This window comes from Saprolegnia parasitica (genome assembly GCF_000151545.1).
Source record: "Saprolegnia parasitica CBS 223.65 unplaced genomic scaffold supercont2.4, whole genome shotgun sequence".
NCBI lineage: Eukaryota > Oomycota > Saprolegniomycetes > Saprolegniales > Saprolegniaceae > Saprolegnia > Saprolegnia parasitica.
The window spans coordinates 793,325-806,090 of NW_012156398.1; the positions used below are offsets into that span (position 1 = coordinate 793,325).

At 58.9% G+C, this 12,766-nt stretch overlaps 8 protein-coding genes across 8 annotated transcripts; 4 read left to right on the forward strand and 4 right to left on the reverse strand.

The window, feature by feature from the left end:
• Window positions 1-2: 2 nt before the first annotated feature.
• Window positions 3-2,447, forward strand: SPRG_01663 (hypothetical protein). Its single transcript, XM_012340030.1, has 11 exons — window positions 3-344; window positions 400-495; window positions 545-628; window positions 673-822; window positions 875-991; window positions 1,046-1,381; window positions 1,424-1,678; window positions 1,725-1,916; window positions 1,969-2,097; window positions 2,144-2,191; window positions 2,247-2,447. The coding sequence occupies exons 1-11, from the start codon at window positions 24-26 to the stop codon at window positions 2,403-2,405; spliced, it is 1,887 nt and encodes a 628-aa protein (XP_012195420.1). The 5' UTR covers window positions 3-23; the 3' UTR covers window positions 2,406-2,447.
• Window positions 2,436-2,897, reverse strand: SPRG_01664 (hypothetical protein). The gene has a single exon (XM_012340031.1). The coding sequence runs from the start codon at window positions 2,880-2,882 to the stop codon at window positions 2,529-2,531; it is 354 nt and encodes a 117-aa protein (XP_012195421.1). The 5' UTR covers window positions 2,883-2,897; the 3' UTR covers window positions 2,436-2,528.
• Window positions 2,898-3,325: 428 nt separating this feature from the next.
• Window positions 3,326-4,656, forward strand: SPRG_01665 (hypothetical protein; the record flags this gene model as incomplete). Its single annotated transcript, XM_012340032.1, has 5 exons — window positions 3,326-3,420; window positions 3,473-3,535; window positions 3,582-3,724; window positions 3,811-3,966; window positions 4,022-4,656. The coding sequence occupies 5 exons, from the start codon at window positions 3,326-3,328 to the stop codon at window positions 4,654-4,656; spliced, it is 1,092 nt and encodes a 363-aa protein (XP_012195422.1).
• A 131-nt stretch (window positions 4,657-4,787) lies between these two features.
• On the forward strand, window positions 4,788-5,151 carry SPRG_01666 (hypothetical protein; the record flags this gene model as incomplete). Its single annotated transcript, XM_012340033.1, is given in 3 exon segments — window positions 4,788-4,818; window positions 4,830-4,922; window positions 4,970-5,151. The coding sequence occupies 3 exon segments, from the start codon at window positions 4,788-4,790 to the stop codon at window positions 5,149-5,151; spliced, it is 306 nt and encodes a 101-aa protein (XP_012195423.1).
• A 52-nt stretch (window positions 5,152-5,203) lies between these two features.
• On the reverse strand, window positions 5,204-5,874 carry SPRG_01667 (hypothetical protein; the record flags this gene model as incomplete). Its single annotated transcript, XM_012340034.1, has 2 exons — window positions 5,204-5,324; window positions 5,363-5,874. 2 exons carry the CDS (start codon window positions 5,872-5,874, stop codon window positions 5,204-5,206), a joined length of 633 nt encoding a protein of 210 aa, XP_012195424.1.
• An 877-nt stretch (window positions 5,875-6,751) lies between these two features.
• On the reverse strand, window positions 6,752-7,624 carry SPRG_01668 (hypothetical protein; the record flags this gene model as incomplete). The annotated part of the gene is made up of 2 exons (XM_012340035.1): window positions 7,031-7,624; window positions 6,752-6,991 (listed from the first exon to the last, which is right to left on the reverse strand). The coding sequence occupies exons 1-2, from the start codon at window positions 7,583-7,585 to the stop codon at window positions 6,752-6,754; spliced, it is 795 nt and encodes a 264-aa protein (XP_012195425.1). The 5' UTR covers window positions 7,586-7,624.
• Window positions 7,625-8,218: 594 nt separating this feature from the next.
• SPRG_01669 (hypothetical protein) lies at window positions 8,219-10,793 on the reverse strand. Its single transcript, XM_012340036.1, has 6 exons — window positions 10,567-10,793; window positions 10,384-10,512; window positions 9,818-10,340; window positions 9,440-9,764; window positions 9,255-9,393; window positions 8,219-9,205 (listed from the first exon to the last, which is right to left on the reverse strand). The coding sequence occupies exons 1-6, from the start codon at window positions 10,631-10,633 to the stop codon at window positions 8,262-8,264; spliced, it is 2,127 nt and encodes a 708-aa protein (XP_012195426.1). The 5' UTR covers window positions 10,634-10,793; the 3' UTR covers window positions 8,219-8,261.
• Window positions 10,794-10,900: 107 nt separating this feature from the next.
• Window positions 10,901-11,951, forward strand: SPRG_01670 (hypothetical protein; the record flags this gene model as incomplete). Its single annotated transcript, XM_012340037.1, has 4 exons — window positions 10,901-11,091; window positions 11,121-11,320; window positions 11,374-11,550; window positions 11,599-11,951. 4 exons carry the CDS (start codon window positions 10,901-10,903, stop codon window positions 11,949-11,951), a joined length of 921 nt encoding a protein of 306 aa, XP_012195427.1.
• Window positions 11,952-12,766: the final 815 nt, after the last annotated feature.

Below are 12,766 nucleotides of genomic sequence, written 5' to 3' on the forward strand. Positions count from 1 at the left end.
CGTTTTTATGGAACGACACCGGGATGGACGACGACGGGTACGGCAACAACCATGCAGAGACGACGCTCGACGAGCTCGTACTGGACGACCCGGCCACGACGCCGCCACCCCACTACTCGACTGCGCCGGACAGCAAGCACAGCATCTATGATTTCCTCGACGAAGTTGAAGTCAAGTCGGTGCAGCAACTGCAGCGCACACCCTTGAGCAGTAGTAGTCCACTGCTGAGCAACCACCGCGGCCCACCGTTCTCGTCGTCGTCGTCGGGCCGGTCGTCCAATGACTCGAACGTCTACTACAACGACATCAAAGAGAAGCTCGTGACGCTCAATATGGAGCTCCAGGTACACGACATCATGCGAATCCGTCGTCTTCCACGTACTGTAACCTGCGATGCAGGACAAGACGCAGACGATCGCTTTGCTCCAAGCCGCGCGTCGAACGGACAAGGCCAAGTATACTGCCAAGCTCGACGCAGCCGACGCCAAGTTCAAGGTCCGTTGCTATCGTCACGAATAAGAAGCTGGCATCGTAGCACGTGTAGACACTTCTGAAGGAGCAGCAAGTGTTAGCCGAGAAGGACATTGAGAAGCACTTGGACTTTGAACAAACGCTCGTCGCCGACAAGGTAGTCGTATGCTGGCGACATGGGAATGCCACGTTGCGGCGTAGAGCGAGCTGGCGGCCAAGTGCGAGGCGCTCGCGACGGAGCTTCGCAAGCTCGAGACACGACTCGCTTCCGAGACTGCTGGCTTTGAGCGCCACATGAAGGACGCCAAAGACCGCTGGGCCGCGACGGAGAAGACGCGGCGCGACCAGTGGGTGCGTTCCATCCGCCGCATCATGAAGATCGTCCATGCATGACATCCTTTAGATGGCGAAGAAGACGGACGAGATCAAGAAATCGACCATCAAGGCCTTGGAGCCTGACGTGCAAGCCATCATGACCAAGTGCAGAGAGACCATCCAGAAAGCCCAGGACGCGGCCGCCGTTCGTTCCTTATCTCACTCCACCCCCTCTTACTATGCATCATCGGATATGTAGGAAGAGAAGCGCAAGCTCCAGCTTCAATTTGAGAAAGAGAAGGACGAGTACATGCGACGGGAGCGCGACGCGACGGATAAGAAGCTCATCGAGGCGCGCGAGAAGGAGCGAAGCAAGCTCATGTTTCGCCTCGACGCGGCCGACGCGGAGCTCCAGCAGCAGCTGAGCGCCCAGCGCCGACGACTGCAAGAGGAGGCGGAGAAGGCCCGCGACGAGATGGTCGCCGAGGTGCGGCAGCTCAAGCTCGTGCACGCCAAGGAGCTCGACGAGACGCGCGCGATGGAGCGTCAGCGCATCGAGTACGACGTCCTGCAGCTTCAGAGAGAGAAGGACGAGGTCGGTGCGTCGCGTTTTCCGAGATGCTGTAAAGGGCGGTAGATGGCCAAGCGCTACGACGCCGACGCTGCCCATCTACGGGACAAGTATCAAGCGGACTTGGATGCGATGCAGAAAAGCATGCACGCCACGCTCCGCAGCGAGTTTGAACTGGAGAAGCGGCGGCTGGAGCAAGAGATGGTCGCGGCCCGGGACGCCAAGATCGAACTCATTCTCGACAAGCTCCAGGCCGAAACGCAGCGCAAGGTCGAGGCGGCCGAGAAGCGTTTAATGCTGCAATTTGAGACCGAGACCAAAGTAGATCCACCTTGGATGGGAGGATATCTTCGGTGACACCATGTAGGAGTATGAAAAAAAACTGCGCGCGGCCACCGACATGGAAGTCGCTTGGATGGACAAGAATCGCGATCTGTTTGACAAGTGCGCCAAGCTCGAGAGCGACCGCGACACCCTCAAGACCAAGTTCCACGAGCAAGCGACGGGACTACAGACCGCACACGAGCGCATCGCACGCCTCCAGCACCTCCTCGACGAGGTAATACCCTGTCGCCGCCCGAGTGCACAAAAATGCATTGGATGTACGGCAGGAACGCGGGCGATTCAGCCAAGACGAGGCCCACCGCGCGCACCAGCTCGGCCAAGCCCGCGACGCAGCCGAGGCCGAGCGCCAGCGCCTCTCCGCTGTCGTGGACGATCTCCATGCCAAGCTCGACGCGGTGCGCGCGTTAGCTCGAAAGGATTGCGTCACGAATGCGTATATAGGTCGAGTCCAAGTACGGTCGTCAGCTGCAGGATCTCAAGACCAACCACGTACGTCGACGTCGTCGTTGGCGGTGCAGGAGGCCGGCGCGATATTGGCTTGTAGGACGACCTTTTGGAGAAGCTGCACACGCGCGTCCGCGCGACGGTCGCCAAGAAAGACGAGATGATCGACGCGCTGCGTGACGAGCTCCACTTGGCACAGGTCCGCTTGACGAAATGCGAAGCCATCATCAACGACCAGCGGGCGCAGCTCATTCGCTAAGACGCAACAAAGATGGACGATGCGATACCTCGGGCTCCCACTCCTCGCGGCTTGGACGCGACGCATCATGCGTGGGCCAAAAGCGCGGTCATCGTCATCGTGTTGATGCATAATGCAAGGCGTCTAGCTAAACCCGCCTTGGTCCTTGGTCGAGAGGCGGCGAAAGCGCTGCGCGAGCTCTTCAAACTCGGTCGAGAGGTCGTCGAGGCAGTTGCCGAGGGCCTCGATGGGCGAGCTCTGGTTGTTGGTCTGGATGCGCACCTTGATGTCGTTGATAAGCGGGTGCGGGTGCATGTAGCCGGCGAACATCACGTTCGGGTCGCGCAGCAGCTGCATGCGCACGAGGTTCGCGATCGTGTGGTCTTCGCGCAAGATGGTAAACTGCCCGGCGTTGTTGATGCGCGTGTCCTTCTCGTACGTGACCTTTTGCGCGCCGTCCGGGAGGAGGTACGCGTCGCTGCGGCTCGGTGCGTTCATGGTGGCAGAGCGTCGGATACTGACCCGTACGCTATCCGGATGGTCGCCCAGCCATCGCCTTATCCGGAGGCTGTGCAGTGTTTGCTGGAAACACTGGATGAAAACAGTGCTTTTTACAGGCCGGTCGCGCGACAATGGCCGCAATCAATAGCAATGGCGAGTCGATCGATTCCATGCATGGACCGTGCGCCCTTGGTCGCGGGCAACGTCGCATCTGTCAAGACACATCCATGTAGGAACCTGCGTGGCAGAAGCGCTGACGCGCCACGAAAGATCTCGCCGGGCAACGGCGATTGGCCGATGATGGGCGCCAGTTCGAACCGTGGCTGGTAGCATTTTCAATTCTGACGACGCCGATGCTGCCGAGTGCCATGTTGGCACGCTGCGTCATGCGAATGGACGAGTCGTCGGTCCTGGTCGGTGTGAGTATTACAATCGCGACGATGCTCGTGGGATGGCTACTACTCTACCGAGCGCGTCGGCACCCGCTGCAGGCGCTGCGTGGCCCATCGAGCACCCACGCCATCGCTGGCAACGGGTGCGCCAACCGTTGCTTGTGCTGTGGCCCTCATGCCTCACGCTCGATGCAGGCGCGAGTTCGCCAACTTTGCGTGGTCGGCGACGCGTCCGTTCCCAGAGCCGTTCGCTTCATGGTACGATACGGTGGGGGAATGACGCTGTTGACAGGCATGGCCGTAGGACCAAGCAGTACGGCGCTGCCTTTTACTACCGCGTTCTCTTTCAACACCGCGTGAACCTGGCCGACCCCGTATCGCTGCAGCACGTGCTCGTGACCAAGGCGGCCAACTACCCTCGCGACACGATCCCGCGCAGCATCCTTCGTGTCTCTTCTACATATGCAAGGCGATCGCGGGACTCATGACCATACTGTAAACGCTGCTCGGCGGCGACGGGCTCTTGAGCTCAGAAGACCAAGTGCACGCTAGCCAGCGCAAGCACGTGCACCCGCCGTTCGCGCAGACCAACCTCAAGGCGTTTGTGTCCGTCTTTGCTGCGGAGACGCGCACGCTTCTAAGTGTCTTGGACGCACTGCCAGACGGTCACGTCGTCGACGTCCCTGACCGTACGCCCACCCAATGGAATGATGAACGTTCTACTAATTGCATGCGTATGCTTAGTCTTGACGCGGCTGACGCTCAACATCATTGGCAAAACAGCGTTTGGCTACGACTTCAAGACACTGGATCGGACAAACGACCAAGCAGCGATCGTTTTAAGCGCGTTTGAGAAGCTCAACACGCCGCCGCGACCGCTGTACATCCTCGGGCTCGCGTTCCTCCCGCACTTTGAGCACTGGCCGCTGCCCTACTTGCGACAGATCCAAGCCGCCAAGTCGACGCTCTTTCGCATCGTCGACGACGTTATCGCACACAAGGTGACATCGCCATCGCGCGACCTCCTCGACCTCTTGCTTGCCGACGCGGCGATGACCGCCGCCGAAGCCCGGGTACACGTCATGACGTTTATGTTTGCGGGCCACGAGACGACGAGCAACACGCTCTCGTGGGTGCTGGCGATGCTCGCGACGCACCCTACTGTCGAAACCGCGGTCGTCGACGAGTGCCGCCGCGCCTTGGCCGACGCCGGCGGCACTGTATCGTGGCAGACGCTGGGCGATCTCCCACTGCTCACAGCGACGATCTACGAGACCTTGCGCCTGTACCCAACGGTCCCGTTCATTACGATGCGGACGTGCACGCAAGATGACTGGATCCCGCGCACGGACGACGACCCGCCGTTCTTCATGCCCTAGGTACAGCGAGTCCTCTCGGAGGCCATCAACTTTGGTGGTCGCAGGGCGCTAAGGCGACGTTTAGCGTTGGGGCGATCCACCAGCACGCACGGTATTGGAGCCGCCCCACTGAGTTTCTCCCAGGTAGTACAATGTTGCCCATGGTACTTCGAGACGTCATTTGTGGCGACTAGCGCGCTTCCTGGATGGATCGCCCGAGCACGAGGCGGATGCATTGCTGCGCCGTGGCAATAGCAACCGGTTTACGTTTGTGCCGTTCAGCCTCGGTAGACATCCTGTTCGCGCATAAAACAATATGTCCATTATCGACTAGGGCCCAAAAACTGCATCGGAAAACGCTTTGCAATCGCCGAGATGCAAACGGTGCTGCTCCACTTGCTCCCAAGCTATGCACTGACGCGTACACCGGCATCGAACCTCGTGCCCAAGCTCACAGGCGTCACGATCAAGCCGACGGCCTTGCCGTTGCGACTGGTCCGCCGCGCCAATGCATAAATTCGCCATATGGGTTCATTTTCATGGGTTTATAGACCAAAAGGTAGCGCCTCTAGTCTCTGTAGCGCTGCGCAATGCGACCGATCACCTTGAAGTTGACGCTTGAAATGTGCATCATCGTGTCTTCAATGCAAGCCGAGTACTCGCGCGTACATTCCTCTAGCGTCGACGGGCTGCCGTACTTGGGATCATATAGCATCTTGGCCAGTACCGGCCCCACCGCTTGCCTGCCATGCGCAGGTAGTGCGAGTAGAGGAAAAAGGCGGGCGACCCGATGTACTCGCGGACCTTGCCGTTGATGGAGACATACAGCGGGCGTCCGTCGACGCCTGTGCCAGCGCGCAGCTCCTCCTGCGTAAACGTCGGCACGCCGTCGGGCACGGGCACAGAGACAAACTCGCTCGGCGTTTTACGAGGCACGAACGGCACCGACTTGAGCAAGGCAATGTGCGATGCTGCGACACCGTAGTGCTCACAGCCGCGCACCATGATTTCGATGTAGCGCTCGCTCGGCGGCTTGTCGGTCTGCCCCATGGCCGCGACCTTGCCCGCGTCCCGGCCATAGATCGTAGCGTCAATAAGGCGGCCGTCGTAGAGACGTGTCTTGGCTGGTACGCGAACGTACGTCACCTCGATTTGATCCAACGACTGCATCTCGGTAGATGTCATCTTGTGCAGCACGCCGTGGAAGGAGGCGCCGACTTCCGGGACGGCCTCGGCCATGCCAAGGTGCCCAAAAAACCGCAGACAAAAATCGAGGACCTCGGCCGGGTGGCTCTCTACTGGAGCCAACCCGCGGTTCGAGAGACTGATTGGGTTCATCATCGACCCGATCGCAAAGTACCAGACACAGCGGTCGTCGCTAGCAGCGCTCATGGTACGAAGAGCAAAAGTGAAGCGACGATCTCGGTGCACGATCTTATCACGTTTTGGAGGTTTCCGGTGGATGCTGGGTGTCGATGAATGGACGCACAAGTCGAGTCCTAGCATGCGGCTCTCGATCGCTCAACCGAGAGCCGAGCAGAATGTACTATTAATACAGTCGAGTGTCATCTACCACGCCCGACTGATGCTGGTGTTGCCCCTCTCTGTCCTTACATGATGTCGCGGTATCACCGCCCGCAACAAGTGGTGTCGTTGGGTTCACGCGCTCTTTTTGTGACCGTCATCAGATGACTACAAGGTAAACTTGTCGGTCATGATGTACGGGTACGAGTGTGACTAGCATGACAACAAAGGCCAACACGATGCTATCATTTGTTCTTTTTGATCAAAATGAATGAATCGCAAGCACCGACATCGCGATAGTTAAAGGCGATACCCGGTATGCAGTTGCGCCAGAAGCACGCTCGTCGGCGAGACGCGAGACAGTCGTTCATTTGTGACCATCGACAGTACGTACTCGGTCCGACTTGGTCTCCAGTACAATGTACAACGTGTATGTGTGTGCGTCCATGCCGCTAAGAAAGAGGTCCCACTGGGCGTCGCACCCGGCTCGTCCTGGTGGCACTGTTTCTTTTGACTGGAACCACATTTTTTCAACCACCGAAGACACAACGCACAAGAGAAAAATGACCTTTGCGCACATCCAATGCGACCTTTATTCCTCCTTATACGTCTGCGCAATGAGACCGACGGTCTGGAAGAGACTGCTAAAATTCTGCATCGTCATGTCTTCGATGCACGCGCAGTGCTCGCGCGTGAATTCTTGCAGCGTCGACGGACAACCGTACTTGGGATCGTACAGCATCTTGGCAATCAACGGCTCCATGGGCTGCCCAGCCATGCGCAACATGTTGTTGTACATGGCAAAATCCGGCGACCCGATGTACTCGCGGACCTTGCCGTTGATGGAGACATACAACGGGCGTCCGTCGACGCCTGTGCCAGCGCGCAGCTCCTCCTGCGTAAACGTCGGCACGCCGTCGGGCACGGGCACAGAGACAAACTCGCTCGGCGTTTTACGAGGCACGAACGGCACCGACTTGAGCAAGGCAATGTGCGATGCTGCGACGCCGTAGTGCTCACAGCCGCGCACCATGATTTCGATGTAGCGCTCGCTCGGCGGCTTGTCGTTCTGCCCCATGGCCGCGACCTTGGCCGCGTCCCGGCCATAGATCGTAGCGTCAATGAGGCGGCCGTCGTAGAGTCGTGTCTTGGCCGGTACGCGAACGTACGTCGACTCCAATTGGTCGAGGACTTGCATCTCGGTAGATGTCATCTTGTGCAGCACGCCGTGGAAAGAGGCGCCGACTTCCGGGACGGCCTCGGCCATGCCCGCGGCGCCAAAAAACTGGAGCGTGTAATCGAGCACCTCGGCCGGGTGGCTCTCTACTGGAGCCAACCCGCGGTTCGAGAGACTGATTGGGTTCATCATCGACCCGATCGCAAAGTACCAGACATGACTCTCGTCGCTCCGAGTCGTCGATGACATTGGTATATTTGTTGATGTGGAATCGGGCCTGCAAATTGGCAAGTGCAAACCATCAACAAAGTGATTTTTTGTGATATCATGTTTGAGAGGTTTCCAAGTTGAAGTTGGCTCAATGGACGCCGTCGACGAGGTGGCGCTGCACAGATGGCCACCTTGCGATCGCCGGGATCTGACTCACGAGCATTCGTATCGAGAAGGTCGAGAAGACGGTGTTTAGTACGATGCTGCGCACAGAATGCTCGGCGCTTCCAGCGTCGGTTTGCCGTCGCGTTTGCCGTTGGGTAACGTTACATCGGCTGTATGCAACGGGACTCGGACACCAACGCATGGGCTGCGACAAACCGTCGAACGTGCGGTAGCGGTGACGCACGCGTTCCTGGACCGTGATCGGCTTGCAGGCCACCACTGACGACCCATACTACATGTCCTCGCATTCACACAGTCAAGAGGGTGTGGTTCTTGTCGACTTTCTTCTCGCTAGCGGTCTTGGTCCTACCACCACGTCGATCCGGGTTCGAATCCCCGAGAGCCCACTTTTAGTACCGGTACCTCACGCTCACCACATGGCACCGGACACGGGGCGCGCCACGTGCGGAGTGCGCGGGGTGGACAGAAAGCACCGACATTCTCAGCTTGGAAGCGGTAACAACCATCAACGTTGTACAGTTGTATGTTACTATCGGGCGACACTACTAGAATGGTTGGGGGTGACGGAGAACGACACACTACTTCGAGCAATGACGGGGATGCTGCTGGAAGACGCAGCGAAGCGAGGCTGGGCGGCATGCGAACAGAGCACGCAGTTGGTCAGACGATGCGGCGCACACGTCGCCGCCGTCACCGACGTCGTAGGCATGGCACTCGTCGGGGGCAAGGCAAGCTTGGGCCGCGCGCTCTGGCACAATATGCATCGACTGAGTTGGTGCGCCGCGCACACACCGGATGACGCCGACGACGCTACCAGCACCGACGATGACGACGCCTCGGGAGGTTTCCGTGGCAGAGACGCAGCGGTTGCTGCAAAGGGCCGACCTTTTGTTGTCTCTGTCATTGCGCTCAGTTGATTTGAAGCGGGCGCTTTGCTTCGCAGTGAACAGAGAACGCAGCCTTGAAGCTGGTGGTCGGTGCACACTGTCGGTAGTATACTCTTTGACACTGGTATTGTTGCGTCGATAGTGCTCAGCACCGATGGCATCACGGGTTGGAGTTTGACGGGCACCTTCTCGCCAGGTTTCGAGTAGAGTGATTTGAAGAGGGTGCTGCTCTTTTCAGGAGCAAGGGCAGGTGGATCTGGGATCGGTGCCAAGCTTGAGAGACTGCGCCCACGCTCGAGTCGATCCCAGTCGTACTCGCACGGCTTGGCCGCGACCTTCTCGGGCGTCGTTAGCGCTTGTATCTTGTGTTGGAGCTGCTGAATTTGACGCTCCGATTCGCGCACCTTGGCTTCATACGCTTCGTTTTGCGCCAAGAGCGTCCCGATCGCGCGTTCTTTCGCCTGGATGTTCGCTTCAAAGTGCGCGAGCTTCGACTGCACTTCTTCGTTCTGCTTGTCTTTGACGTTCGAGAGTTCGAGGACTTTGAGCCGGAGCTTGGCAATGTGCGCCCGCGCTGCCACCAGCCCTAGTACGTCCATGCAACACGTGACATCATTTTGAGCATTTTCACCTACCGAGTTGGAGCTGGCGCGGTGACACCGTGGGTGTTGGATTAAGGACAACGCACTGCATGACAGCCCGCGTCCGGTCTGCAAACTGGATCGTCCGAACCGTCTCGTCCGACGCCCGGCCGTTGATCGTTGCAATCAGCACCTACGGATTGGTTTCTGGCTTCTTATCCAACAGACACACGAGATACCGTTCGCGTGTTGCCGCCCAGCGAGTCCTTGAGGAGCCGCGTCAAGGTCGAGTCGCGGTACGGAATGTGCTTGCGACCGGCCTGCGTCAGCGCAGCGATGCAATTGCCGAGCGCTGAGAGACTGCTGTTGATGCTCTTCATTTCCTCAATCTCGACGCCGGGCTTGACGACGAGCTTGTTCCATTTTTCCGACCCCGCAAGGTCCACGAGGTTGAGTTTTCCTTGGCGCAGGCCGCTCCGAGACCGCAAGTGCACTTGGAGAATCGCATGGCTGCGACTGCTGGCGGCGTTCATCTCGGTTTCGCGGACCACGCGATGCAGCTTCCTACCGTCATGGAGAAGACAAGATTAGAGAGCCAACGATACATGAGACAAAACCCTTTGCGCAAGAAGGCGTAAACGTCGTCCATGGTGGCGATCGGGACAAGCGATAGGCCTTGGATCGACACGTCATCGGCTTCGCGAAGCACGAGCGGGCGCTGCCGCTTTCGGTCCGCAAGCAAGTCGTAGATCTTGTCGTTGTAGATCTGAAGGTACGCACAGGTCATGACGCCGTTGTTGCCAAACTGCTGGACGAGCTCAAAGAGCGCCCGCGGAATGATGCCCCACGCTGCATCAAGCTCGAGGCGCGTCGTGTCGACGGGCGTCCCGCTGCGCCCCGAGAGCGACGACGAGGATGCCTCGTCCATGCCCAAGATCGTGTGCGTCTTGCCCGTGCCGGTTTGCCCGTAGGCAAAGATGGTAGCGTTGAAGCCGTGCACGACATCCGCGACGAGATGTTGCACGGCACCGTAAATGTCCGACTGCGTAGCGTCGGCTGGAAAATGCGATCGAACGAGCATTCCATGGGACCGTGGCTCGTGATTGGGATCCGCAGCGTCGTGTCGCTCAGCGTTTGAATCTACGTACACATCGTACGTGCTCGCAATGCAGTGCGTACGTACACCGATAAACGTTGGAGACGGCGCCGACGATGCCGGCCGGACTCGAACAAACACCTTGATGGCCTCGTTGGGCTTGCGATCCACGTCGGCCGTGAGGCCGCGCATGTCTGTCGCTTTGAGCGGAGTGATCTGCAAGTGCCATACCAATGCCCTTGCACTCATGGTCAAGAAAAAGGTCCTTACGTGAGACGACGTTGTCGCGAGCTCGTGCGCCGTGAGCGGTCGGATGCGGGCCAAGGACACGCGGCATGCGCTGGACGGCGTGGGTGAACGGTCGAGACTATCGTTGTGACGGCTCGAGGCCAAGGCCTGGGCCTTTTGGTCGTCAGCGACGTCGTCGGCGAGGTCGTCGGCGTCGGCCGGCTCGGCGGCCTCCATGCTCACCGCAGTCGGTTTCGGTGCGACACGCGTGACGCTGATTGGTTGAAAACACGTGCTTCAAGTGCGAAAGTGCACTTTCGACCAATCGGAAAGATGGGCATGCCCGACCCGTGGCAGTCACCAATCTCGGACTGGCATGTTGCACCGTGCAGTGACCAAGGCGTTGACGCCGGCGTGGGCGCGCCACGCGAGCTCGGCCGCCGCGTATGGCCTTAGCGCCGAGCAAAAAGCGTTCTATGATGCCAACGGGTACCTCCACATTGAGAACGCGCTCTCGCACGAGACGTGCGACACGCTCCGGGCGCGGGCGGACCACCACCTCTCGCAGTTTGACCCGAGTTCCAAGAGCATTTTAGCTCCAAGCACCAGACGCGGTACAGCGATGCGTACTTTCTCTCGTCGGGCCCGCGCATCCACTGCTTCTTTGAAGAAGACGCGGTCGACGACGACGGCAACGTCACCGTGCCGCTGCCGCTCGCGATCAACAAGATTGGCCACAACCTGCACTCGCTCGACCCGGCGTTTCGCGACGTGAGCTTCTCGCCCAGCGTCAAGGGTGCGCCGTCCTGCCACTTCGTATCGATAGCATTCTTCATTCTTCTGTCGTAGGCATCCTCCAGTCGCTTGGATACGTGGCCCCCGTCGTGCCCCAGTCCATGTATATCTTCAAGCAGCCGTCGATTGGCGGCGAGGTCGGCGCGCACCAAGATGGCACGTACCTCTACACGGAGCCGCAGAGCGTCATCGGTCTCTGGTGGGCACTGGAAGACTGCACGACATCGAACGGTTTCTCGTCCTGACCTGTTGGCCGTATCCATTTGATGCGTTGCGTAGGCTGCTTGTACGGCGTGCCAGGCTCGCACTTGACGACGCCTGTGCTCCAGCACTTCAAGCGCACGACGCCGTTTGATGGCGAAGAGGACTTTTCGAAATCCGACGGCCCTTTGCTGGAGACCGTGCCTGCGACCAAGCCCGAGTTTGACCTCACGTGCGGAACGCCAATCTTGACCAAGAAAGGCGATCTCGTGCTCCTCCACTCGTCGTTTGTGCACTACAGCCACGCCAACACGTCCGACAAGTCGCGCCACGCGTACTCGATCCACGTCGTCGAGAGCCACGAAACCGAGTACCCCAAGGTCAACTGGCTTCAATTCCCTAAAGACATGCCGTTCCCCCGCGTGTATTAGTTAACTAAGCATGCGAACTGTCATCCATTCTCGTTAATGTACCATGCGGATGGATCGGTCTTGCCCGGGCCTTACACAATACGGAGATTACCGTCACACAACGAGGTTCAACGCATTGTCTGCAGGTAAAATAGCAAGTGGGACGATAGGACGTTGGATTCTTCGCCTTTGCAACGCCACAGATTGGGCTACCACTGGTTTTAGCCTGGACTCTAATTGTAAGCAAGGGCTATCGTGGATAGCGGTTGTGCAATCCCTGGTTATGGACAGACTGGAGAGCAAAACAAAGAGAGTGTAATATGATGCATCATGGTTTCTTACGAGTGCTACACTGTGGTAAAAGAGACACGGGGCTTGCAACGTCATGTTTACGCCGTCGGTGCGCACTGGGGACGCGCGCGGAATCGTGGCGCACTGGGTGCCGACGTAATATAGCTGACGATGCTGTCATAGATGCCACCAAGCGCACCGTTGTTCGCAGAGGCCGATGTGTCCGCGACATTAGCCGTGTTGAACAGATACGCAGACGGCGAGTTGGCGTCCGTAGCAGATTCCGGCTCGAGCGACCCAACCAGGTGCACTGGCTTCGATTCTTGTGGCGCCGAATACCCGGTATCGTCGGACAGCAGTGTCGCATCGGTCGACGAGCCCGCCGTCGACTGCGTGAAGGACGACACGGCCGAGGCGACCGCCGACGCAACCGAGAGCGGAGCACCGGCCTCGATGGCCGCGATCTGCACCTCGGCAGGCGAGCCACCCGAGTTGACAGCAACCGCGATGGCAGCGGCCTGGCCGAGGCTCGCACCCGAGTCGAG

Excerpts from the sequence above, each read along its gene's own strand:
- SPRG_01663 (XM_012340030.1), top strand. The coding sequence starts at position 24 with ATGGACGACGACGGGTACGGCAACAACCATGCAGAGACGACGCTCGAC. Across the intron at positions 992-1,045 it reads AAGCCCAGGACGCGGCCGCC|GAAGAGAAGCGCAAGCTCCA; the intron begins GTTCGTTCCTTA and ends TCGGATATGTAG. Across the intron at positions 2,192-2,246 it reads AGGATCTCAAGACCAACCAC|GACGACCTTTTGGAGAAGCT; the intron begins GTACGTCGACGT and ends ATTGGCTTGTAG.
- SPRG_01664 (XM_012340031.1), bottom strand. The coding sequence starts at position 2,882 with ATGAACGCACCGAGCCGCAGCGACGCGTACCTCCTCCCGGACGGCGCG.
- SPRG_01669 (XM_012340036.1), bottom strand. The coding sequence starts at position 10,633 with ATGCCGCGTGTCCTTGGCCCGCATCCGACCGCTCACGGCGCACGAGCT. Across the intron at positions 10,341-10,383 it reads CGTCTCCAACGTTTATCGGT|ATTCAAACGCTGAGCGACAC; the intron begins GTACGTACGCAC and ends ATGTGTACGTAG. Across the intron at positions 9,394-9,439 it reads TGGGCGGCAACACGCGAACG|GTGCTGATTGCAACGATCAA; the intron begins GTATCTCGTGTG and ends ACCAATCCGTAG.